This window comes from Henckelia pumila, chromosome 1 (assembly GCF_033568475.1).
Source record: "Henckelia pumila isolate YLH828 chromosome 1, ASM3356847v2, whole genome shotgun sequence".
NCBI lineage: Eukaryota > Viridiplantae > Streptophyta > Magnoliopsida > Lamiales > Gesneriaceae > Henckelia > Henckelia pumila.
In genome coordinates this window covers 83,813,377-83,838,605 of record NC_133120.1, presented here as the reverse complement: position 1 = coordinate 83,838,605, position 25,229 = coordinate 83,813,377, and the positions used below count along the sequence as shown (strand labels likewise).

The following is a 25,229-nucleotide window of genomic DNA, read 5'->3' as shown; positions in this document are numbered from 1 at the left end:
GTTTTAGAATATATAATAATTGAATATAACACCGGAAATAATATTTTAGGTAGCAAAACTATCAGACCAAAAAATTACATGTGTTTAATTCAAGTCATTCTTTTGCTAATTACATGTGATAGCACAAAAATCACTTGCAAAAAGTTCACATGTATAAAATATTATATCCTTTGTAAAAGAACATTATTCATTTTAAAATATTTGGTGATTTATTGTAAAATCATTAGGGCATCTCCAACGGATCACCAAAATGGTGCAAAAATGCACCATTTTGATGCAAAATCAATCTCCAACCGACCAAAATAGCGCCCATTAACTCCCAAATTATTATTTTTTTTATATTCTTAAATTATTTTATTATTTTTAAATTATCAATTTTTATTTGTTTATTAAATAATAATGAATTTTTTATATTTTATTAGTTTTTAAAATTATATCCAATTCTTTAATATTTAAATTATTGTTTTAATAATTAAATATTAATAAAAAATTATTATAATAATTCATTTAATTTAATCAATATTAATTTAATATTTATTTATTAAAAATATATTGAATAATATAATATATGTGAAATAAAAGAAATATTTCGAGAATATTCTTTTTGGTGCAAGATTTGGTGTAAATGGGTTGGAGATCAATGTTGTATTTGATGCAGAAATTACTCCATTTTAGTGCAAAACTTGCACCAAAATGGTTTTTGTGGTTGGAGATGGCCTTAGTATGTGTATATCTAAGGATGTAAACAAATCAAACATGTTCGTGAGCTTTTCGAGTCGGGTCGATAAATATTTGATTCGTATTCAAACTTATCGAACTAGAGCCAAATTTGAACATTTTAGAACTTTTTTTTCGGGCCAAGCTCGAGCTAAAATTATTTTGTTTTATAGTTCTCGAATAGTCCGTGAGTCTTAATATTTAATTAATATAATATAATTATATAATAAATATATATAAATTTCGAACTTTTTCGAACATTTCGAGTTTTTCGAACCATAATATCTGAGCAATAGTTCACAAATAAGTTCGAATATTTTGAGCCGAACTCAAACTCGAACTTCATTTCGAGCCGAACTCGAACAAAAATATTTGAAATTATCGAGCTTCGAATCAAACTCGAACTCGAATATACTTATATCGAGTCAAATTTGAGTTTTAAAATTTTAACATTATTCAGCTTGATTCGATTCGTTTGCACCCCTATATATACTCCTAACAAATGGTTATTTGCATTTTAATTGAAAAAAAAATTAGTAAAAATATTTCGAAAAACATTTTTTTATATGTAAAATTTACCGATCAAATATTCTCTTTCGTGATACATATGATACATCACAAAGTTACATATTCCCATATTCGGGATAATATTTGGAGAACTGTGGATATATATGTTAATATTACTTCTTGCTTCAAAATATTATTTTCTTAAAAACCATTATTTTTAAATAAAATGAAGTACCACTTTTTTTAAAAAAAATTTGGAAGCAAGAGAACACTTTTTCAAGAACAAGAATATGTAATTTCTGAAACTTAATCTCTTTATAAAATACAAGAATCGCTTGGCAGATACACAAACATGCTTACAACAAAGCACACATACAGTACATACAAGCATCAAGAAGCTGCATTTCGGATGAATTTCCTACAACAGTCCCAGATTCGTATACTACACATTTGTCGCCACTTAAGAAAATGGAAAAAAACGTCTTTAAACAGATATTTACATCTTCTCCTCGATACCTCGTCTCAAACTAGAAGGTAGGCAGTGTTTGAAGGTAGGCTGTGCAAACACTAATCAAGAATCGCGAGCTAAATTTTTTGCAGTAGATATATACATGGAGTAGACATATTTACATTTCGATGTGTAGCCTATTAAGATTTGAGGTGTACCATGGTTGAGGAGCTCGTTGTATCATAGAAAAATTATAGTTCCCAGCTCATCAGCATCCTCCATACGGTCTCTTCTATCAAGGTTTTTGATACGGCGACATTGTCTCCTTCATCGAGTAAAACTCTGTAGATTTCCCATTCACGATCCCCGATCATGTACCTTCCTATGTCGGCCTTTAAAGATAACATATGTGATGTGAAAAGGTGAAGATCGTAATCATCAATATACAAAAAATAGTACAATAAAAAAAAAAAAACCAGAGAGCTACTCAAGAAGGTTCATTGAGAAGTACCAAAAAGACCCCTTTATCGAGTAACTTGAGAGCAAGGGTTATATCATAGAAAACGAGGGGGCGGCCCTTGCCCGATAACTCTACGGGATTTGCGACTAACAGTTCTGTGTCAGGGCCACGATTGATCAATGCTACTCTGAGAGGTCTGCTTAGCTCCACTCGAAGGCGAGAGTACAACGACTTTTGTTTACTGGGGTCGATTATCTTCTTACCATCTGCTTGCATGATAAATAAGTCCAGTTCACATTCTGACTTCTCTTTCTTTGTGAACCGACCATAAGAAATCTGGGGTACAAAAGCATTAAGCTTACAACGACATTGGTAAAAAAAAGATGTCTGAAAATGTTGTGAAAAAATGACTTAAAATGATGATATGTTTGCATAGGATGTTACGATTTAGAACTATCAAATCACATACCTGGATGTTATAATCCTTAAAAGTTCGCATTACGTCAAACAATAAACCTTTGTGATCTTGGCAAACAATTTGGACAAGAGTGTGACCCGGACTCAATGAGTTATCTATCGTGATGGATGGACTCTTGAATGCCACAGTGCTATTTTGGTGCTCGTCTGGTGTCTCTACGTAGAACATCTCTTCCGTAATTGCATCTGAAAGAAACGAGGGCCCCTGTGACGAATTCATAATTTCTGGACCCACCATTTCGATCTCGCAACTTATCATGGAATCCCCAAGAACAGCTCTTAAATGGTTGTAGGTGTCATCCTTTCTCTTCTTCGTATGCAAAAGTTCCCTAATAAATCATCGAGAGGCATAGTAAGACACGACATAATCATACTCCAACAAAATTCAGGAATATCCAAAAATGGAGCTAAAGCCTAAAAACATGTAATCATGAATACCCCACAAAAAATTTGCCTTTAACGAGCTGCAAAATCAAAGCATAGTTAAACGACGCAAACTCATGCTAGTTTCAAGAAAGTGGTAAAAAAATGAAGAACCTTGTGTCGGTTATGAAGAAGAGATCCATCACTCTTCCATCTGGAGTCACTGAAACCTTCACTTTCTTTATTATTAGCTCGAGCTCACAAAGAACCTCCGTCACATCTGTCAAAAATTTCTCCATATTTTCAACTAGCTAGTGGGGATCTAACAAAGACTACCTTCTCGAATGAGGTACTTTATCATCAACAAGATGACAGAACTAGGGGAATACCGAATGCAAAATACAGAATACAGACCATCACAATTATCCAATTTGAATTTACAGAATCTTACCGCTGCAAAATTACAGCATTTACCGTGCAAAGGACCTTTTCGGTCATGACAACAGAACTTCAGGAGGAAAACATCGGAGGGTTTTGCTTCGTCCTCTTCGGATAATATCACAGATGCCAAAGAACAGGATGGGCACGCCTCCATCAATCTGTTCTTCAATAAAGTCCATCTTGTATCCCGTTTGCCCATCACCCAAAACACTATGTAACACCATTTTCCATCCGTAGACATATCTTCAACAACATAATCAAATGGACAAACATGAAGGAAAATTTACAACATAATTAGGAAAAATCTACCATCTATCACATATGAAGAATTTCAAATGTAACAGCTGCATTTCTAGCAAACCATCTTCTATAAACCGTAAAAAGACATTCCATTTTCAAATGGTCAACCAATATTTTACATAATAAAACTTGGAAAAAAAATAAAACCCAAAACAAATTCAAACTGAAATTTTGGCAGGCTATGTTTAAAATTTTCCCACTTGGCTAAGATTAAGTTTGCACCTGACGGCAGCCAGCCGATTTCTTTTACAATAATCCGGCAAATTTAGAGAGAATAATCTAGGAGCAACACAATATGTCAAAGAACTTTTACACCAATCCAACAGGCAAATATCAGACATATCAATAAAACATTATTAAATCCCAGAAAATATACACAACACAAACTAAATTTATGAAAACAAAACATGAAAATAGATAATCTCGCATACTTTTGAATCATGATGTGTCTCTATGTTCTTGTTCTCAAATGCTACAGAAAATTAAGCTATGGTGAGAAAATATTTACCAGTTCTCACAACTGTTAGCCCGAAGAACAGAATTACACGGCAAAGATCACATCCTAAACCAGTCTTGTCCCGACAATTCACAGTTATCACACTGGGTTCCTCCTCTTCCTCCGACACTCTAATTAACACCGCATCATCGTACAAAATCCCCATCTCTTCCCGCCTCTGTATCCTCAATTTTCAACCAAAAAGATTGAATCTTTCGCTAATAAGAGACCCAAAATTTCGTTTTTCAACAAAAACAACAAAATGGGCAGTGATTTTATTTGGGGACTGGAAACCACTATAACCTCTTTTACATCAAAAAGGGTAACAAGTAGTTTTCACTGGCCGTAGGCACCAACAAACATACTGAAAGAGGACCGAAGTAATATTTCTTTTTTTAAAAAAAAAAATAGGGAGAGAAGGTTGGAACTGTGAAACTGAAGCCGGTGAGTCACTATTTCTTGTGAATCCACTCGTGCTTTTTCTTGGTCAGGTGAAAAGTTTCATCAAAAAAATAAATAAATAAATAAAAACATAAAGAACAGTTTCCTCAAAGAAAGGAAAAAAAAAAAAAAAAAAAAGCATTAAAAAATGGATGCAATGAATGCAGGCATCTCACGAAGTTTCCAGTTTCACACTGACAAAAATCTTGGCCCTATATAAGGGATGGGAGATATCAAAGCATCACGATAAAATTTGACTCATAAATTTATCATTGGCTATACTTTTCCGATTGAAAATGTGCTCTACTATTTTATTTTATTAAAGGGAAAATTGATTTTTTTAGTTTCGTGTGTTTGTCACTATGCGATTTTGATTCTCTATATTTTCAGATTTAAGTTTTAATCCGTTATCTTTATTTATTTTTTTTTGTAATTTTAGTATTTTTTCTGTTGTAGCGCTGATGTGGCACCAATGCAGAGCTGATGTGGAGCTGATATGTATAGTGTCATTTAAGCATTTTCGAATAAAAAATACTGAAAACATAAAGGATCGAAATCGCAAAGCGACAAATATAAAAGATCAAATTTTTAGTTTTTCTCTTATTAAATTAAACATATATTTCTTTTCCAGAACGTTTTTTAAAGGGAAAAAAAACTATAAATTACTTTAATTTTTTTAAAAAAAAAATTGGAAATAGAAATCTAAATAGATAAGAACCGGGTGAGATTGCCCGATGTCACTACAAAATGGTACTGCCAATAATTCGATACTTTATTATTCAAGAATATATATGGGAACTCAATGTTGGGATAAAGTTTGGAATATAAAAATATGGTGGGTATATTCAACTTTCTATTGGGCCAATCTGGGATTTAATGTTCTGTGTAACCTGACACCATTTTCCAAATATAAATCCTGCTTATAATATTGAATTCGACTCCCGAAGAAGCATGGATTCAATAAACTCTTCTAATAGTTTCAAACTTTAAATAATAATAATAATTATTATTATTATTTATATGTTTGTGTATGGTATGGTTTGAAATTTTTTAATTTGATTGAGAATCAATGTTTTTTTTTTATTTATCAAAATCTTTGTCGTAAAAAAGAGTGGCAAGGCCAACTAAATATCTGGTACCATGAATTACATTATTCACATCGAAGTTAAATATTATACGAACAAGTGGCTACAAACTAATGGTATTATATATGAATGGGGACTCCATAGATTCGAGGAAAATGAAATTGTCGATTAGACCAAGCATTAAAAAAGTATCAACAAAAAGCCCACCGTCAGATTTATTGAATTAACCTTTTTTATGATTCTTACAGCCGTCGGATCTTGGTCTTTTAGAACATCTAAGGTCCTCGTGACGCCAATCCATGACGCAATTTTTCGGTATTGATTACGTAAGCAATGGAGGCAGTATTATTATATTTGTAATTTCTTAAATATATTTAGATTAGATATGTCATATGTACTTATCTTGATACAGAGAGATCGAGTCTCGAACTCGATAACTCGTTCAAAATTTAATATTTTTGGCATTAATTGAGATCGATGTTCAATATCACTATACCAGTAATGGAATCATAGGATGGAAAATTGAAGAGGGTTATATAATAACATGAATTCTAACACAAAGAAACAATGTTAAACTACAAGGAAATTTCGTGGGTTAAAACGCAATTAAAAAAAATGATGACTACCAATCCCACTTGATGTTGTCTTTTTCAGATAAATAAAATATTTAAAATAATTCGATATTATAATTAATTGTGATTGGAATCGTTAATGGGAAAACATTTCAAATAATAGTGGGTTAATCAGAAATTTAAATTTTAAATTTAAATTAGATAAAAGTCAATGCACGAGATTATTGGAGAGCTGCCTGCCTGCCCACGTACCTGCTCCGAAATTTGTGCGCATAATGAAAATTAAATTGATAACGACACCATACAGGATATTTTTTCAACTTTAAATTTGAGTGTGGATGGATTTTAAAGCAGAATTAGCTAGAGATGTGTGTCATGTAAAATTTGGTACTTGGAAATTCAGTTTTTGCACTAGTTTGTTGTCATATTGATCGACCAAATTGGTCATTTTACTATCTCGATTATAATTAATAGTATAGACTAGTAGCGTGTTTGTACAACTCGTTTTTTAACGAAACCAAAAAATAAAAATAAATTGTAAAATTTTAAATTGCGTTTCTCTAAAAAAATATTCATAAAAACGCAATAGTTATATCTATTTTATAAAGCGAGTAACATTTTTGTAAATAAATAAAAAAAATCAAAAAACTTAATGTGAATGTCATTTTGGTAAATAACAAAACATCTTTGAAAAAAAAAAGTCATGTAAAATGACTAATTTGCTTAATAATTTCGGTTTTATTGTAAATTAAGTTAAGATATAGTAATAATTTTAAATAAAATTTCATCAATTAATTTCAAATTAGTTAATTAAACGGTATCTACTATAATAATATAATAAGATAAACTCAAAATTCAACTTTCACGTTTAGGGGGTAAAAAAAAAAAGAGTTTCACCCATTTTAAGTTTTATTATTTTTGTTAGTATAATTAAAAAATCCCGAACAATGTGTAAATTTACTTCAAAGCCCTTAACTCAAACTTAAATTTATGTACAGTTCATCTCAGAAAAAAGGTCTTTACTCCCCTGATCTATAAAAAAAACATTATACACTTTCTGGGCTAACATGTTTTTTTTCGAATAAAAGTCGGTATAAAACATTGAAAATATAAACTAATGTATGATTTTTGAATACTCAAAATGTATGCAATTATTGATATTAATGACACATTTGTTTTTTTGGATGAAAATCGGTACAAAACATTGAAAATATGATATTAATATATGATATTTGAGTACCAAATGTGTTAGAACTATTATAAATATATGATTTTTGAGAACTCAAACATATGTTGCAAATGTTGATATTAGCCGCACTTAAAATCCAAGTACTCTACCGTTGAGTTGACAACCTTTTATATTCAAAATCTTATCCGTTATATCGGATCTAAACTAATTAGTACTCCAATATCATATATTGACATCATATTTTAATGTTTTGTACCAAATTTCATTCGAGAAAAATATATGTGGGCCTCCGGGTAGTGCAACAAGTTTTTTTTTTTTTTTCGGAATGGAGTGTAAACACCTATTAGTTTTTTTTTACAAGGTCTAAACACACATTTGAGTATGGGTTTAAGGATTTAAAGTAAATTGACTTCAAAGAATCCCATATTTTTCCTCTAAATTTTTTAAACTATTATTAGACAATCATAAAAGAACACAAATTTGAAAACTATAGAGAAATATAATATTTCCAAAAATCTTGTTCTACTTTTCTTTAAGTTTCTTTTGGAAAAGGAACAAGCTCGAATGATAACGTGTAACTAGCGAGATTGAATGAATTTCCCGGAAAAGAGAACCGTAATTTGGAATGATAAATCCCTAATTCAATAACAAGACTCATGAAAGTCAGTCTGATTTATGAAAAAAATATTATACAAGAAACGTAATAATTTCAAAAAAAAAGTACGAATTGCAACCTTGCTGATAAATTCATAAAATTCGAAAACGACCAATAAAACCGAGATTTTTAAAAATAATTAAATTTGAATTATTTCAATCTTATAAAGAACAATGCTAAAGATTTAACAAATATCATGTATATCACGTGAAATTTTGTATTTAATGTATTATGATATTTTGATAAATAAATTTTTTGTATTGAATTTTTTGTGTTGTATAAATTTCGTTGTACATGTAACATTAATCTTTTGAAAATGATATATATATACATGACATTTAGAATCAGCTAACTTTTCTTAGTTCAGGTTGGCACTCAAAATGTCAATTAGCATATCTTTACGTTTTACATGATATTTCTCGCTGTGTAACATAATCTTTGGATGGATTATGTCTATTCCCACTCCCCGCCATCTTGTATTGATTTTTTTTTTTTTAAAAAGGGATCCGATCAACCACAGAAATTCACAAGCAAAGTCTCTGAAGCTAAAAACCGAAGCCTTTACAGTACATAGGAAACATCGCGACGAGTAAAAGCATATTATCACGTTGAATCCAATGAGTTTAAATTCCTTAAAAAGTCAGAAGAAAACATTATCTGTTATTAAATGATACAATGTAAACACACCATTTTGAGACATAATTTGATATTAATGCTCCAAGACATCATAGCAACATGAGCATTCTTGGTTAACCAGAGCAGAGACTTAAGCTTTCTCCCCCTTGCACGGTATTTCAGTGCAGCGGCAAATGGGCTTTCCAGAAGCCTCCCAACCATTATATCCGCGTTCCAGAACCATGACATTTTTTATCCCCGCGTCTTCTTTCACGGTAGCAAGATAATCGGTAAGCCTCCGTGCGCATTTGGGTCCTCGTACCTGAAAAACAGTTAAGGCTTTCATTGTGGTGGCTTTTCACTGGCATAAGTCAAACTTATGGGCTAACTATAGGCAGAGGTCTACTTTGATTCTAAGCATTCTCATTGCACACTAGATACGTACCTTCAAGTTTTGCTAACCTTATCATGCTCATTGCACACTATTTCCAACTTCTAACTTGGGATGCACACCAGTTTAGACTACAATTTGCAACCCTCTCCCACCCAAATCAAATACCAAAATCCCTACTTTTAGAAGGTTTGATTGATGGGACATTAAACCAGAAAGAAGAAGATCCTGAAGTAGAGTGCGGTTAGTTTGCCTTCCATGTGTCATTTGAAATAGAAGAAGTTCAATGATACAAGATCACGCCATGAGTTTACCTTAGAAATACATAAGTTTTTTGTCCACCCTGAAGATAATTATGAGCAGCTAATGCTTCGGTTCCTTTCCCGAGTTCATAAACATTCTTAAAACCCCGATAATATAAATTTCACAGCACATGGAACAGAAGAGAACTACAGCGAAGTGTGAACATGAAACAGAGGCTAGCATGTCAGATCCACTTAGAAACTTATCTATCTCTTGTGACCTCATTCTTACGATCATCTAACTGATCAATTATTAATGAATACAAGACAAGACCAAAGATATAAAGATTTAGATGAAGATTAAAAGAAATCCCAAAAAGAAGCATTAGAAATTACAAGTACATGCTTTGTGTCTCATTTGAGAACCCCAAATCCCTCTGCCTAAAAAACAATTGTCAGTCTTGCAGTAGGATACTAGTTCTATGAAGACATGAATACTCGTACCATTGGGAAAGTGAGCTTGTTAACAACCAAGTTGTCCATGAGAGCTCAATTTAATTTCCTCAATCTTAAATACAACTCCAGACTTGCGGAGTCGATAGTGGACTCATGAAATTATCCAGCCTTCCCTCGAGGGATTTTTCCCCACCCATGATACTACTTGATTTATGCACCTCGGTAATCAATCACAGTACACAAACTTAGCCAGTCTCGGCCATTCCTAAGCCATCGAGGAACAAGTACTAACGTTAGATTGAAAGAACCCACAACTAGTATACTAAATGAGAAAACTCTCAAACTTAAATCTCTCCATAATGGAATGCAAAGTCAACAGTTAACAAAGCTCAAGATGATTTTGAAATTGTATCTTCCTCGATACCCAAACACGATCGAATATAAACCACAGCACAGAAAACTTATCAGATCATATCAAACAGTTACAAAGATCAAACTCCAACAACCCATACGCGCAATCCAGGGAGAAAGGGAAAAACCATGGCAAAACGAAACGTAATCCAGTAAATCACACCTGGCTGAGAGCACAATGGAAAACAAGGGTATCTTTGCCTTTAGCAGCTTCAATTAAATTGGGCATTTTGTCAACAAATGAGTCGCTAGAAAAGTGAAGCGAACCAGATATATGCCCATCGGTGCTCCTTTCATCATCCCTAAAAAAACATCAACATTTCCGAACAAATTATCAATCATACTCGCAAAATCAAACACAAATGGGTTCTCATATTATATACCTGACATCCACAATGGCGATATTCGGGCTGTTCCTGAGAGAGGAAAGCTGAGAGCCGGTGATGTATGTGATGCTCCGAGCCATCTCTTTCTTCTTCTACTTAGCTTTTAAAACAAGCAAATTAAATTCTATATTTATGCATTCCATATGTCCAAACAGAGTTTGACCCCCTTTTTTTTTTTTGGAAATATTGACCCCGTAAATTTAAGAATAAAAGTAGTTAATTAAAAAAAATTAGAGTAACAGTTATTTAATTAATTATTAAATAATGAGCAAATATCTTAAATACGTCAAAATTAGTAAATATTTTTAAAATCTGTAATTAGAAGTTAGAACTTTGATCAATGAATATCTTATAGCATATATGCGTGAAATTATTTTATTTAAAAAATAAAAATATCATTTTATGGATATTTGTTTTTTATTTTATGCTTTATTACTATCCATTTGTAGAAATATCCAACAATCACAAAGCTACAGAATGAATAGAAACATAACGATTATATTTGATTCATATTTATAAAGGGTAAAAAAACATCTTATAGATCTGTAAGTATTTGGAGGATACATAGACCTTTTAATAAAATAAGACATAATAAAACTAAATGGATTATCTTTCATAAAAGATGAGACTAAAATGAAATTAGTAATACAAAATCTTATTATGAGAGCCGAAACTGATTCGATTCCCCCGATACACAACTGACTTACTATTGATTAGACATCTTCAATGATAACAGACCAACACAAACTTAAAAATAGAAAGAAAAAAAAAACGACACAGATACGCTTCCTTCTAAGAAGCACTTTTAAAATTTGAAGCACAAAACAATCCAGAATCATTTTTATAGACCCCTGCTAAGAACCAGTGATCTTAAGTATCTGGCCACAGATTCAAGCTTTAGGCTTCAGGATTTTAACAGTTTCCCAAGTGAAATCAGTATCATCACGCCCAAAATGACCGTAAGCAGCAGTTTTCTGGTACCTGAAATTTCCCCCTCTCTTCAAATCGAGGTTGATGGCGATCATTCCAGGCCTAAAGTCGAAGTTCTCCTTGATGAGCTCGAGTATGTCCTTGTCTGGAATCTTACCGGTCTTGTAGGTGTCGACAAACACTGAAAGTGGTTCTGCTACACCGATAGCATAGGAAACTTGCACAATGCATCGACGAGCAAGTCCTGAAGCCACTATGCTCTTGGCTGCCTGCCTAACGACATATGCCCCACTTCTGTCCACCTTCGTGGGATCCTTTCCGGAGAAAGCACCGCCTCCATGAGCACCCCAACCACCATAAGTGTCAATGATGATTTTCCGACCAGTGAGTCCTGCATCTCCATGTGGGCCACCAATGACGAATCGGCCAGATGGGTTAAGGTGGAAAATTGTGTTGTCATCAAGGTACTGGGCGGGGATCACAGGCTTGATCACATGCTCTTTCAAGTCTGCTGCAATCTGATCATTCGTGACTGTTTCGTCATGCTGGGTTGAGATGAGAACTGTATGGACTCGGATAGGGATCATGGCCCCATTGTCATTCTTGTATTCAACTGTAACTTGTGTTTTACCATCAGGTCTTAGCCATGGGCAAGTGTTGTTTTTCCTCACTTCTGTGAGCTTGGCCCCAAGCTTGGTGGCAAGGACATGAGTAAGTGGCATAAGTTCGGGTGTTTCATCTGTGGCATATCCAAACATGTGACCTTGGTCACCAGCTCCAATTTCCTCAGGTTTCTTGGTGAGGTGACCATGAACTCCCTGGGCAATGTCAGGGCTCTGCTGTTCGATGTTGACTAGAACTTTGCAGTGGTCAGCATCAAGGCCAACATCAGGTGATATGAATCCAATGCCTCTGCATGTATCACGAACAATCTTCTCATAGTTCACATTTGCCTTTGTTGTGATCTCACCAAAGACCATTACCATATTTGTTTTGGTGCATGTTTCACATGCAACTTTGCTCTCCTGATCCTGCTCCAGGCAAGCATCGAGAATGGCATCAGAGACTTGGTCGCAGAGTTTGTCGGGGTGACCTTCATTTACAGATTCTGAGGTGAACAGGAAGGTATCCATATTATGCCTGAAAAGTATTCCAATGAACGCGTTAATCCATATGCAGTTTTGCGTTGATAATGTTCAGATGAAAAACATCAAATCCAAAGCATATAAACCATGTGCATTAAAGGACGCAACAATGTGGAATCTCAGACAGATCTATGTTCAAACTCTAGGAATTAATACAAAAACAAAAGCAAAATGGAAACACGGAATTCCTTTAAATAAAAAATTAATTTTGCCGCCTAATCTAATTTGCAATGTCAAGTCTCCATCACGAGAATCTCAAATAGAAGCATAGAACACAAGTAGCTGTCGGCGGTTAGAAAACAGTCTTTATCAATTCCACACAAAATTGATAAACCAATATCACTTCCAGTACCAAATTCGAATTCTCGCAAAATACCAAATGAAAATGCATCTCAGAATCCATGTTCACATTTTGTCGATTATTCCTAGGTATACCCAAAAAATCTAAACACAGAACTTCTCAACGAAAAGCAGTTCTCAATCATAAACCACAACATCCTCGCACGATGTGATACGTTCAACGAGATCTGAATCTCACGGGGAAAGAACATGCAAAACCAATTACCTCCACGACAACTGAAAATCTACCCTCTTCAAATCGATTAAAATTTATAATAAAACCGGAAACATGAACGAGAATCATTAAAAGATAGTTCCCATATCGCAACACAAATATGCAACGGATCTGGAAAAAAGAGTACAGCATCTTTAAATTTATTCCATTTGTCCTCATTCTCAGAACATTTCCACCTCAATTAAAATCAAGAAAACTTTTAAAGAAACCATCAAATCTGTCAACATTCAATCTAAAAACATGATTACGAATCACAAAGTAAAAACACACATCACATACCAAGATAACACGGATCTAAACAAGAGAGAGAGCGATTTAACCAGATCTAAAAAAGAAACAAGCTTTAAAACGCAAATGAGTACCTTTAATCAACACAGAAGCTTCAGATCTGAATGTATGTTATTATTCCTACGAAGATAAAGAAGGGAGGGAGATCTGAGAAATTGGAAATGGTATCAAAGTTTGAAGAGACGGGGCAATATATATAGGAACGCGGATCTGAATACATTCTAGTTTCCGTTGGCAAACCAAAAACTACTCCATCGGTAGAGAGTGGGCCCTAATTGGCTTTGATATGGTGCCAGCTGGCAATTGAGAACATCTGACGGTAGATATTGGGTCTTATATTTTTATTTAATTTTTATTGGTAGGTAGTCAAAATTAGGGAAAATTAGATAACCGTCAAAGTTTGCGGTACTTGTACTCTGTGGATGAGAAAGTGTACGTGAGTTGGTGGGATGGAAATTGGGGTTTTGTACATGCCGCCCGCAGGGCACTACCCTGTGGGTGACGTGTAATCCCATGATTAGTCAAAATTAATGGGTCACACGTGGGGCCCATTGATTTTAACCAATCATGAACCGCCACGTCACCCGCAGGGCACTACCTCGCGGATAGCATCTACTCAACCGGAAATTGGAATGGCGCACTCGTGAGTTAGTAGAAATTTAAAATTCACAAATTTTTTCATGAAATTTCACGAGTTAAATCCATCTTGTAGATATATATCCGTGTATATATCCATGAAAACGTCTCACTCCTTATTTTTTTGGCTTAATTAGTATATTAAGTTTACATAGATTGCTATTAATGTTAGAGAAGAACAAAACATTTATCTATATTAACAACAGAAGCACACACAGTTGTGTGTGTGATATAATATATGAGTATTTTATGAATTTTTATTTATAAAATAATATATTATTTAGTAATTGAAAATTAGTTATTGGAAAAATAATAATAATTTAATATGCTAATATAATAAAAAAGGCGGAAGAGAAAAGGAAGTTGAGAAAAATGTTGATAAAGGATAAAATCGAAAGTTATTTTTGATGTGTCAACAGGTACTCAAAGGCCCCCAAACTTTATAAATAGTATAGATTATCTAGTTTTTACACTAGTTCTTGCATTTTTGGGGGAAATTTCATAATATTATCCTCACCTGAAAATATGAACATCACATTTATTGATAATATTAATCAATACATTAGCACACTCTTAAAAAGAAAAATCGCATTTTTATGTTTTAAAATTGAATTGAGAAAGTGACTAAAATGTTTAGTTAGAACTGTAGTTTAATTTAAAAGATTTAAGTTATATAGGTATTATCTGTTGTACGTGAGCAAACCTTAATGATAATGATATGTTATATTAAATTTTGATATTTGGAAATAAAAATGATAGATGCGTGTTTAATTAGAACGGCTCCTCTAGCTTAGACATTAATTAATAGTATGAGATTCATAAATGAACTCGTATGCATGCATCTACATACACCTCAAAACAAATTTATCCAACGATAGTTAACCCATCCAACGTATCTTAGTAGATATGGCTAATGAAATAGAATAATCAACAAGTGAACCGAACATGTGTTAGAAATCTACTCTGATTTAATCTTCTGTACCAAACACTTGTTGAAAATTTCATTTACAAGCTAAGGACTTTGTCCAAGCAAAGGATGGTCTGGTCATCTACCTACTTTAAGGATGTTGTTGTGCAAGGAGTCCCTTGTAACTGATTCCATTGAAGGATCAATCCTCCAATCACCGTCGACCACGAATTTTATCTGCCAACCAGAAACAATATTGTAAGCAAACAAACAAGATGTAGTGTAGAGTGGTAACACATTCAAGAAATGAGTGTGTTTCAAAGAAGCAGTTGAAAGTCGAAGGCACCCCCAAATTTTTTGCAATATTCTTTCATCCTCCTGTGTTCGTAAATAGAAAGAGACGAGTTTTATTGGATTTTTGGAGGGATGTATGCACGATCAGTGTCCCCGGTCCTTGAGGTTCAATTTTTTTTTCTAGATGATAGTTAAGAACACGCGGTGATCTGTAGACAAACCTCATAAATTCCGGGATAGAGCCACAATACTGTTCTCCAAAGTTGTGATCTCCTGGAAAATTTTAGTAGTGTGTTTAATTTGTGATCCTATTCAATAAAATGCATTGGTTGAGCACTGATATAGACGAAAATGAACATAAAACCTTGTTTCAGTAGGACCGACACCAACCGATGATGACTGTGGTGGATCCATTTTTATTTTGTGATGCCAACCGTTGAAGCTGCCGGCCAGTTCTACGATCTCCCCATATCCTGTATATTTGACCTCAACCTAAAAGAAAAGGCAACTTCACCTCAATAAAATTCTTTATCCGAAACAAAGAGATGATATCTTTAATCTTGAGAACAAAATTCAAAATCCACGGTAAAATGAAGTTTGGCAAGGATAGAAATGAGTAGGAAATGTTTCCAAAATGTATTATTGCAACTGGACTAAAGCTCAACTAAGATTCAGTGTTGACTCGACAAAAAGTTTGTTCCGGCCTTCTGCCAATTGCCAAAATTGCCTGTCAACAGCTTTGCCTGCACATCAAGTGTGTCTGTGGCAAAGTTCCAATTTCGAGGATTTCATACAAATTACCTACCATCCACAGACTTTGAATTCATCTAGATAATGAAGTCTATAAAAAACTGTTTTTTTTTTTAGAAAGTCATTTTGGATAGAGAAGTTTCAAGACAGTGCTTAAAAAGGGCCAAAGCTAGAAAATGTGCCTTTTACTATTGTCTTAAAACACAAAATTACTTTTGCTTATTCTAAAAAGCTCTCTTGATAAAATATTTTTATGCTAAATATCTCTGTATCCCTGACCCAACTTTTTTTTTTCATCGTCAATGTAACAAATAGAAAATGTGATACCTCTTTCAGTCCAGATAAGCTTCCTTCGGCAGCGTATAATTCAGTCTCTTTTTCAGAAATAAGTTTCTGTGCTCTGTTGATCTCTATTTCCGCATTGTTTTGTAAAGCAGACAAAGCAGCCTGAAATATTCAATCAAAAGTGTTTTCATTTTCCATTTTCTCATTGAAATGGAATTTCTAGAGCTTTTGTAATTTTTTACAATTGAAATATAATTTAAGCTCGTGAAATCATGAAATAGTTTTCATGCATAAAAATTTGTACCTTTTCTTTCTCAATCTGCTGCTTCAATTGATCTAGTTCTAATTCCTTCAGATGCTAAGAACATACAACAATGCACTAAAGTGATCACATGAGAAAACTCAGAAGAATAATCACCATGTTATAGTATCGTTAATTACTCAAGGATGTACCAGTATGACCTTGAGGCGATTAACCTTGGCTAGATTCTCTGCTTTCATTTTCTGCCGAACAACATCAATAGCAGTCAAAAGCAATCATTCAATCCAGATAAACCAAGGTGAATTTTGAAGAAAATGGAAAAGCCATACAATTTCATGATCCAGATAAATAATGGCCAAGATTGAAATTATGACGCACACGGACCTCATCATCTAAATCATTTTTGTGATTCACCGGTGTTTGCTCTTCTTTTGAGACATAAATGTTCCTGTATAAATCAGACGCAATGATGGAATTGAATCAGGAAAAAGAAAAGTGACTGGGATGTTTTCTTGGAAGCAGATGAAGTACATGGAATTTCCATTTAATGTTTCACCGCCACTAGAGCTATGGATCAAACGATTGTTGTTCCCTTGATCACTTGAGGTATTTTGTACTTCATGTGCAACTTCTGATTCAGTACTTCTCTCTCCTTCGCTGGCATATATGTCATCTGTAATCAGAAAGTCATGATATGAACATTAAGAAAATATATCCGACAAGAATTCAATAGATATTTCCCTGCGAAATATCAAGACATGGAGATAGAAAACATCGAGGAAGATGGACTCGTTTTCTTCACAAGTAATGATCAAATAACCCGATTTGGCAAACATATTCCAACATATTCGAGAAGGCAAAAGGAAGGCATCATTTCTGACCTTTGAAGAAGGTCGCTTCTTACATATAGGTATAAACATTAAGTAAGAACCCACAGCATTTGGAATCAACTATCTAATCCAATTGCAAGACAGGAAAAGTGGCTTAACCCATTTCTTCTTTTCTGGCAACGTACTGTTATAATTAATCATTGCACATTGGAATCTCACTTGCCAAAATTACAAAGAACTAAAATTTCAAATTAGCATCCCGGAATAGAAAGCACTAGGTAACAAAGCCAATGGCTGGAAACATTTCAAACCCGCTGCAATATTTGCTCAACAGATCTATCTCAGTATTCATATTAGCAGTAATCAGGTACAGCCATCAAAACTTTGATATTATAGCTGTTGCTTGTATTAGGAATTGGGAACAAGTTTCCCTCACAATTAGCATTAGCCATTAGTTAGCTCTTGTGAGGAAATGATTCATGGTTTTCCACCCACTTTACCCAACTTTCATAGATTATAACAAGCATCCCAACCAGAGAAACAAGTGTCATTTATTTTAAGAAATATTACAGTTGATGGTGAAATGTAAATAAAATATATTAACCAGACAGGAGCATAAGCACAACCACCTTTTAATTGGTGCACCACATAGAACAATATGGACAATTGTCACTTCCCAGTTCCCAACAATCTTTAATTCAATAAAAACAAAAACAAAAAAAAAACAACAATTTGCATCTAATTGGAATCCAAAAGGTAAAGCAATGACATCAGAGATCAACTCTAGGCGATAAACACATTAGGCCATCGAAGGGAAAACTGTGAAGTTGAGAAATATCGAAGAATGAATAGAAATTAGCCACGAGAACTAACCATCAATTCCAACCAAATTGCCATGCTTAATAAAATTAGCGACCTTCTCCTGAATGAAATGGATCTTTGAATCTGATGCCAAAGACCTCTGGTCACTTGAGACGAGGTTTCCATCTTTTTCTTGATATCTACACAAGTCTCCCTCTTCCATGACATCCCTTGATAATACATCACCTACTTTCTCATTCTGACCTTTTCATACCACAAAATATTCTATTAAATACCAGTCAAATATTTTAAATTGCATATTCATATCAAAATGCAAATAAGCATAACATTAAAGTTCCACGTATTCACCTTCAGATCCCCCGAGCATCTTCAAATTTCCTGTTTTGTCCATCTCTATATCGGATTTGATTAAGTTTGTTGTAGCTGAGGACTCAAGAATCTGTCTAATGAGTTTGTATCCTCTTCGCCTGACCACATGTGCAAGGTCTTTCCTAATGTAAAATAAATGATTGTCTAAAATTTAGAAATGTTATGTTATCCTTACACACCTAAAAACCATAATTGAAATAATAGAATATAGGGGAAAAAAACACATAAACCTGGACAAATTTTTCTCCAATGTATACATCCTCACATCCCACTCCTACACGAGTTCAAACAATACATACATTAAAACCACAGATGATGGATCATGTCTCATGCTCCATCATTGTTCAAATATATGTGTGCACGTTGTCGCAGTGGTGAAATGTAACACCGATCATAACACTAAAAATTAGTAAATAAAATCCATGAAAATCGAACCTTCCATGCTGTGCAAGCTCCTTCATGGAGGGCACATCATCTTCAGGATATCCAACGGTGGATAAAAATTCTCTAATCTCACTGCAAAGATCTTCATTGATTTTCACCTTCTTGCTAGCTCTAAATCAAACACAAGCAACTCAATAAATCATGACCATTGACCAATAACTACAAGAAACAGAAATTTCGCAAATACAAACACCCCGCAATGTTCTATAGCATATTAAGTGCACTAACATGTAAAAAAAAATCAAAAATTTTGAAGCAAATACTTGTACCCTGCATCAAAGAAAGAACCCATTACGAATAATCGACGAATACCTGGATTTCTTGGATGAAGAAGCCAAGAATCTGGAATAGCAATGCTTGTGGCGGTGTTGGTGGTAAATGAACAAGGTCTCTGAGAAGATTTGGTTCGAAAAGAAGATTTTATCAGAAGATAACCGATGAAAAGTTGGAAAGTTGTAACAGGTGGCCATGAGAAGACGGTGGAGTGCGCTGCGGAGTTGGGTTTTGCAGCATTTGAGGGATTTCGCTCCGAATTCCCGAGAATTTGAGTATGAGAACTGCAGTTTATCAGCTGTCTGAATACGAGGCAATCAATTTGGATATATACATATTACTGTGGAATCTCACACATCCCAAAAAAAAAAAGATTACCATTGAACACTGTTTGATTGAAATGGAATTACGGAAGATCGCAAATCATTTGTCCATTCATGGGGAATATTGGGGATCCAAATCAAGTCGAAGTCTTAAATTTTCCGAGGTTTAAGCTTACCAATTTTTTCGATCAAATGGGAGCTTTGGAGCTAGTTGCAGGCTATACGTTCATTTACATAATTTTTTTGTTAATTAATTTTCATATTATTTTAAAACTCAAATAATGAATTAGATATTCAAAATTTTAAGGGTTCGTTTGAAATGTAGGATAAGATAAATAATATAGAAATAAGTAATATATTGTAATAAAAAATAAATAAAAAAAAGATAGTGAAAATAAGATTTGATTTGATTGATATATTATGGTTTGTTTGATTTGATTGGTTATATTTTTATATAAAAATAATAAATTATCATTTTATCTTTTTAATAATTAATAATAATATAAATAATATTATTTAAAGGGTAATATAGTAATTTAAATTTAATGATTTGATTGATTTAAGATAAATAATTAATGATTTGATTGATGTGATTTAAGTAATTGAAAGATGGATAAATAATATAGCCAAAAAAACGTGAGATTAGATAAAATTATTAATACACAGATTATTAATATGGGACTTCAAACATGCCCTAGGAGTGATAATTATCTAATCTAAATCTTTAAAAAATATACATATCTAATCTAAATTTAAAACTTCAAAAATACAAACAAAGATAGCGATATGTCATTTTGGTAAATAATATTGTTTTCAGTGGCTAAAAAATGAGGTGATTATATAAAATGACTAATTTGTCTAATAATTTTGGTTTTATTAAAAATTAAGTTAGAATATAATCGTAATTTCATATTAAGTTTCACCAATCAATTAAAAAATAGTTAATTAGAAGGCCTCTATTATATTCATTGACGGACCTAGATGGTCCCGAAAGGGTGCGACCGCCCCCTCCCCCCCTGAAATTATAAAAATTTTTAGTACTATATACATAATATATTTTTAAATATAAATTTAATTTTGCGACCGCCTCTTTGAATTTTTTTAAAAAAACTTCGTTCTATATATAATATATATTTTAGAATGTTGATTTAATTTTATATTGATTAGAATGATATTTGATGAATAAGATAATAATAAATTTATTTTAGACTATAATAGATTTGATAGTATGCTTTGTATTGGCTCATATTTGTTTTTGAAAAATGAAATGTTTTTTATGCTTGAATGTGACACGAGAAATTTGATTCTGTTTACTCAATTTTATCCACCTGATTTCTTCTTGATGAATTTAATGCATCTTGAGTATCAACTTCATAACTTTATTTTTGACATGCGAAGTAACAATCAATTCTCTAAGGCTGGGGGATTAGCGAGATTGCTAAAATGATGTTCCAATCAAATAAAGATCGATTATATCATTTGGGATATTTACTTTTAAAGTTAACATTGTTATTACTTGTTGCAATTGCTACCGTAGAGAGAGTGTTTTCAACAATAAAAATAATCAAAATATTACCTTGTAATCGATTGGAAGATGATGTGTTAGATGATGATTTGATACCATATATTGAGTGTGATGTGTTTGCAGTTGATATTGAAATTATTTTTATTCAACATTTTCAAACTATAAAAATTTCGGAGTGTATTGTAAAATCATATTAAATTAATATATGAATTTTTATTATACACTTTGTAGTGTAATATTTTTTTTAATTTATTAAATTCACCCCTCCTAGTTGAAAATTCTGGGTATGCCACTGGCTATATTAAGATAGTATGATAATCCAAAATTATATATAGATATAGCCATCATTTGTTGTAATACAGTCGTATAAATTTTGTAAATAAATTTTAAGAAAATATTAGTTATATGTAAAAAAAAAATTAAAAAATTATTCGATATATATATATATATAAATAACAAACGAAAATGATTATTAGGTCAATCACAGACTTTTCTTTTCATTTTTAATTGTGGATTAAGTGTGTTTGTGACCAATTGGTCATATGTTCAATTCTTTGTTATCGATCGAGCATTTTGATGAACTTGTTTAATGTGATTTACTTGTGATTGTAATTTGTACTTTGCATGTTATTGTACTTATCTCGATGAGTTATCAATTTTGCATCTTTCGATAAAGACTTTGAATTCTCGTCATATATAAAAAAAATAAAAGATAAGCAAAAACCCAAGCTCGATTCAATAAAATGTAAGATAATATTTACAATTTACAACGTCAAAAAAAAAAAGTTATAAATTCTTTCTTAACAAATAAATTACTTGACATTCACAGATATATTCCGGGTTTTTTTTTACATGGATCTCTTAGGCCCGAACTATTTTATTAAAAAGCCTTTGGACCTTTTTCTACTATTTGGACCCAACAGAATGAGGAATCAAAGCCCGAGAAAAGGGTAGTGTGGTCTCGTGCTATGGTCATCAAAAAAAAAATTACAAAAAAAAAATTAAAAATTAAAAATAAAACCAAACTTAACCGCAACAATCATTTGTCACAACTTTCGTTCTCAACTAGCTTGATAAAAACGTGGGAAAGAGGCACTACGTGCCACAATTATACCACCACTTTTTCTCTATCGCAATTTTCATATATTTGCACTCCAAATCAAAATTAAAACTACTCACTCACCTTAACATAACAGCCACGTTATGCCCAAATATCAACTAAATTATATTTCAAAATTCATTGCACATTAAAAATATATCATGTTTATTTATTACGTTACACACATAACGTATGTGCGTGGTTGCTAGTATAAATTATCTTACAACGTAAATCAATTCCCATAAAACATTGAGTTTTCACTATTATCTTTAATTTTAATGGATGTTACAAAGATAACAAAAAAAAAATGATTATACAATCTCTTTTTTTTGAAAGAATTTAAATATCGCATTCGGTATTAAATATAATATAAATATATTTAAATGACGTCATTTTTTAATTATAAAATTACCTTTCAAAATTTTGTTAATAAAAAGTTGAGAAATCTTTTTTATATTCAAAATTTGGTTAAGAAAAAAACTAAGAAATATTTTTTAAAAGTTCTCTCAGACATCCCTTAATCTTTATTCAATCAATATCGTGAACTATTAATTAAATTTTCTTTACTCTATTAAAATATTCATTAAATGATGACGAAATGAGAAATTGTTTTATGATTTTACATTTCCAAACACTTTCACACACAGTATTAAAACACATGCAAACTTATAATTGAATGAGACAGATGAAATATTGTTTAAATCAACATTTTTAATCGATTTTCTACGATCTCGATTTCAAGGATTTTTATGAAAAACGAATCCCATGATCTATCATACATCAACGACGACTTTTGTGGGTTGAAATCTTTGATAATTGACTTGAAGCACACAAATTGAATACAAGTTTGAAAACGAAGTTGTTTCAAGTCACTATATATTGTCGGGCTCTCGTTGACAATGTGCGCCTCGGTGAAAGATTTCATACATATATGGCCAATTGGTAGTGAATGCACATTTTTCTTTGGAATTTCACAATTTTATTTTATTATTTACGATAAAAATTTTACCACGTTTTATGTTTTATTAATTATTAATATTAAAAGGATGTGCACACCCAATTTTGTATACATTAGGTTCTCGGGCACGTGCGATTGCGTGCATATTGTTATGGTTTTTAATTGTAGGGTCACACGGTTTATGTTTCACAAAAAGTTATAAATTATAATAAATGTGTGTCTCAAATATTTTAATTACTATGAAGTTTCTAGAATTTAATATATGAGACGTTTGAAAGACATAAATATATATTTTTTGAAATAAAAACAACAACAATAACCCAAAATCGAAGTATTCTATTAAAGGGATAAATAAAAATAAAAAAATGGATTAAAAAAAAAAAAAGAAAGAAAGAAAGAAAGAAAAAGGGGAAAAAAATGTTGGATAAAAATCTAGTATCGGGGCATGGCCCGTTGGGCTAAGCAAGCTTGACTTTTATGAAGACATTTGATTCATGAATGGGTGACTTAGGTGCATCGATCATTGCCTAATTGATAGTGACCTAGAGATTTTTTTTCCTTTTTTTTTTCTGGTTAAAACAAATAGAACCAATTATAATAATACGAAAATTTGAAATGATATAAAATTTTTGATAAAATCCTCGTGATATATAGGTAGTATTTGCAAGTTCTAAAACAAGTGATTATGAATTTTTTATTTACAAATTTGCTGTAAATAAAAAATTCATAATCACTTATTTAGAGTTTGCTACGCTACAATAATATATTTTTATTATTATAATTTTAAATATGTAATGATTGTGAAAAAGATTTGTTTTACGAGTTGTAATTATGTTAATTTTAGGAATTTATGCAAGGTGACGGATCTCTATGTAGATACAATGTTAGTTATGATCCATTCGAAATACACCCGAGAAACGTGTCGTTTTCAATCTATCTTTCAAATTCCTCTTCAAATTAAATCTTCATTTTTAAATAAAATCCATCTATCCAAAACACAATATTATATATCTTTTAAAGAGGATTTTTCTATTCTACCTGTTTAGTATATGACAATTGATATACTTACAACACAACTGAATTTGTCATGGCTTGCGAGCTTCAACAATCCAATTAATTATGAAAATTAAAAAGTATTGCTACTAAATTATCATATATATCATTATATTTCTATGTGAGATAATTCAGAAAAATTAAATTCCAAAACATTTAGACTGATTTTCTTTTCGGAGTTGGAATAAAGTTTGTTATAATTGATTTCGAACTCGCGACATCTTCTGTGGACTGAATTTCTAGATCCACAATTAATTATATATATTAAAATAAAAAATTAATTTACTTTTTTTGTTCTTGTTTTTGTTACCTGCCCCAGGCCCAAAAGTGAGACAAAGTATGACTATCTTTGTCCGTACAATCAAAGCCGGGACGGTGTGCCATGCTTTGACAAAAAGAAAAAGTGGCCAATAAATATTCTTTGGAGCAAAAAAAAAATCTTTGTTTAAATATTTATTTTAAAGGATCACTGGAAAAGAATAAATCTCAGTAAAAAAATTCAAAAATTTAAAAAGACAAAAAAGGTTTATGGAGGGCCTACCTCTCATGGAAGATGCTAAAAAGTGGTCACAAAAACAATCAATGAACATACATAATCATACTCACATTTTCACGCTTGGATACAACTTTCCACCTCCCACTATGAAATTTAATAATAAGAGTATTATGTTTCTTGTGAGATGGTCACGCAAACCTTTATCTGTAAGATACGTAAATAATATTTATATTTATAATAGAAAGTACTGACATAAAAAATAATATGGGTATTGAAGATTCATCTCATAAAATTTACAAGTGAAATCGTCCCGG

At 32.2% G+C, this 25,229-nt stretch overlaps 4 protein-coding genes across 5 annotated transcripts; all 4 read right to left on the bottom strand.

The window, feature by feature from the left end:
* Window positions 1-1,517: 1,517 nt before the first annotated feature.
* Window positions 1,518-4,767, bottom strand: LOC140882255 (ACT domain-containing protein ACR10-like). Its single transcript, XM_073288151.1, has 6 exons — window positions 4,222-4,767; window positions 3,447-3,656; window positions 3,147-3,252; window positions 2,602-2,938; window positions 2,184-2,468; window positions 1,518-2,064 (listed from the first exon to the last, which is right to left on the bottom strand). Exons 1-6 carry the CDS (start codon window positions 4,373-4,375, stop codon window positions 1,924-1,926), a joined length of 1,233 nt encoding a protein of 410 aa, XP_073144252.1. The 5' UTR covers window positions 4,376-4,767; the 3' UTR covers window positions 1,518-1,923.
* Window positions 4,768-8,656: 3,889 nt separating this feature from the next.
* Window positions 8,657-10,803, bottom strand: LOC140875300 (dual specificity phosphatase Cdc25). The gene is made up of 3 exons (XM_073278958.1): window positions 10,650-10,803; window positions 10,430-10,568; window positions 8,657-9,088 (listed from the first exon to the last, which is right to left on the bottom strand). The coding sequence occupies exons 1-3, from the start codon at window positions 10,730-10,732 to the stop codon at window positions 8,918-8,920; spliced, it is 393 nt and encodes a 130-aa protein (XP_073135059.1). The 5' UTR covers window positions 10,733-10,803; the 3' UTR covers window positions 8,657-8,917.
* A 478-nt stretch (window positions 10,804-11,281) lies between these two features.
* LOC140879480 (S-adenosylmethionine synthase 2-like) lies at window positions 11,282-13,790 on the bottom strand. The gene is made up of 2 exons (XM_073283197.1): window positions 13,664-13,790; window positions 11,282-12,722 (listed from the first exon to the last, which is right to left on the bottom strand). The coding sequence occupies exon 2, from the start codon at window positions 12,713-12,715 to the stop codon at window positions 11,543-11,545; it is 1,173 nt and encodes a 390-aa protein (XP_073139298.1). The 5' UTR covers window positions 12,716-12,722; window positions 13,664-13,790; the 3' UTR covers window positions 11,282-11,542.
* A 1,277-nt stretch (window positions 13,791-15,067) lies between these two features.
* On the bottom strand, window positions 15,068-19,965 carry LOC140875628 (protein PTST homolog 3, chloroplastic). 2 transcript variants are annotated; one of them, XM_073279358.1, is made up of 12 exons: window positions 19,501-19,965; window positions 19,180-19,299; window positions 18,724-18,866; window positions 18,427-18,618; window positions 17,255-17,396; window positions 17,108-17,171; window positions 16,915-16,965; window positions 16,766-16,819; window positions 16,504-16,623; window positions 15,791-15,918; window positions 15,648-15,699; window positions 15,068-15,369 (listed from the first exon to the last, which is right to left on the bottom strand). In XM_073279358.1, exons 1-12 carry the CDS (start codon window positions 19,656-19,658, stop codon window positions 15,271-15,273), a joined length of 1,323 nt encoding a protein of 440 aa, XP_073135459.1. In that variant the 5' UTR covers window positions 19,659-19,965; the 3' UTR covers window positions 15,068-15,270. The 2 variants fall into 2 exon arrangements, with proteins under 2 accessions (XP_073135459.1, XP_073135460.1); XM_073279359.1 differs by lacking the exon at window positions 19,501-19,965 and having other exon boundaries at window positions 18,724-18,861; window positions 19,180-19,294.
* Window positions 19,966-25,229: the final 5,264 nt, after the last annotated feature.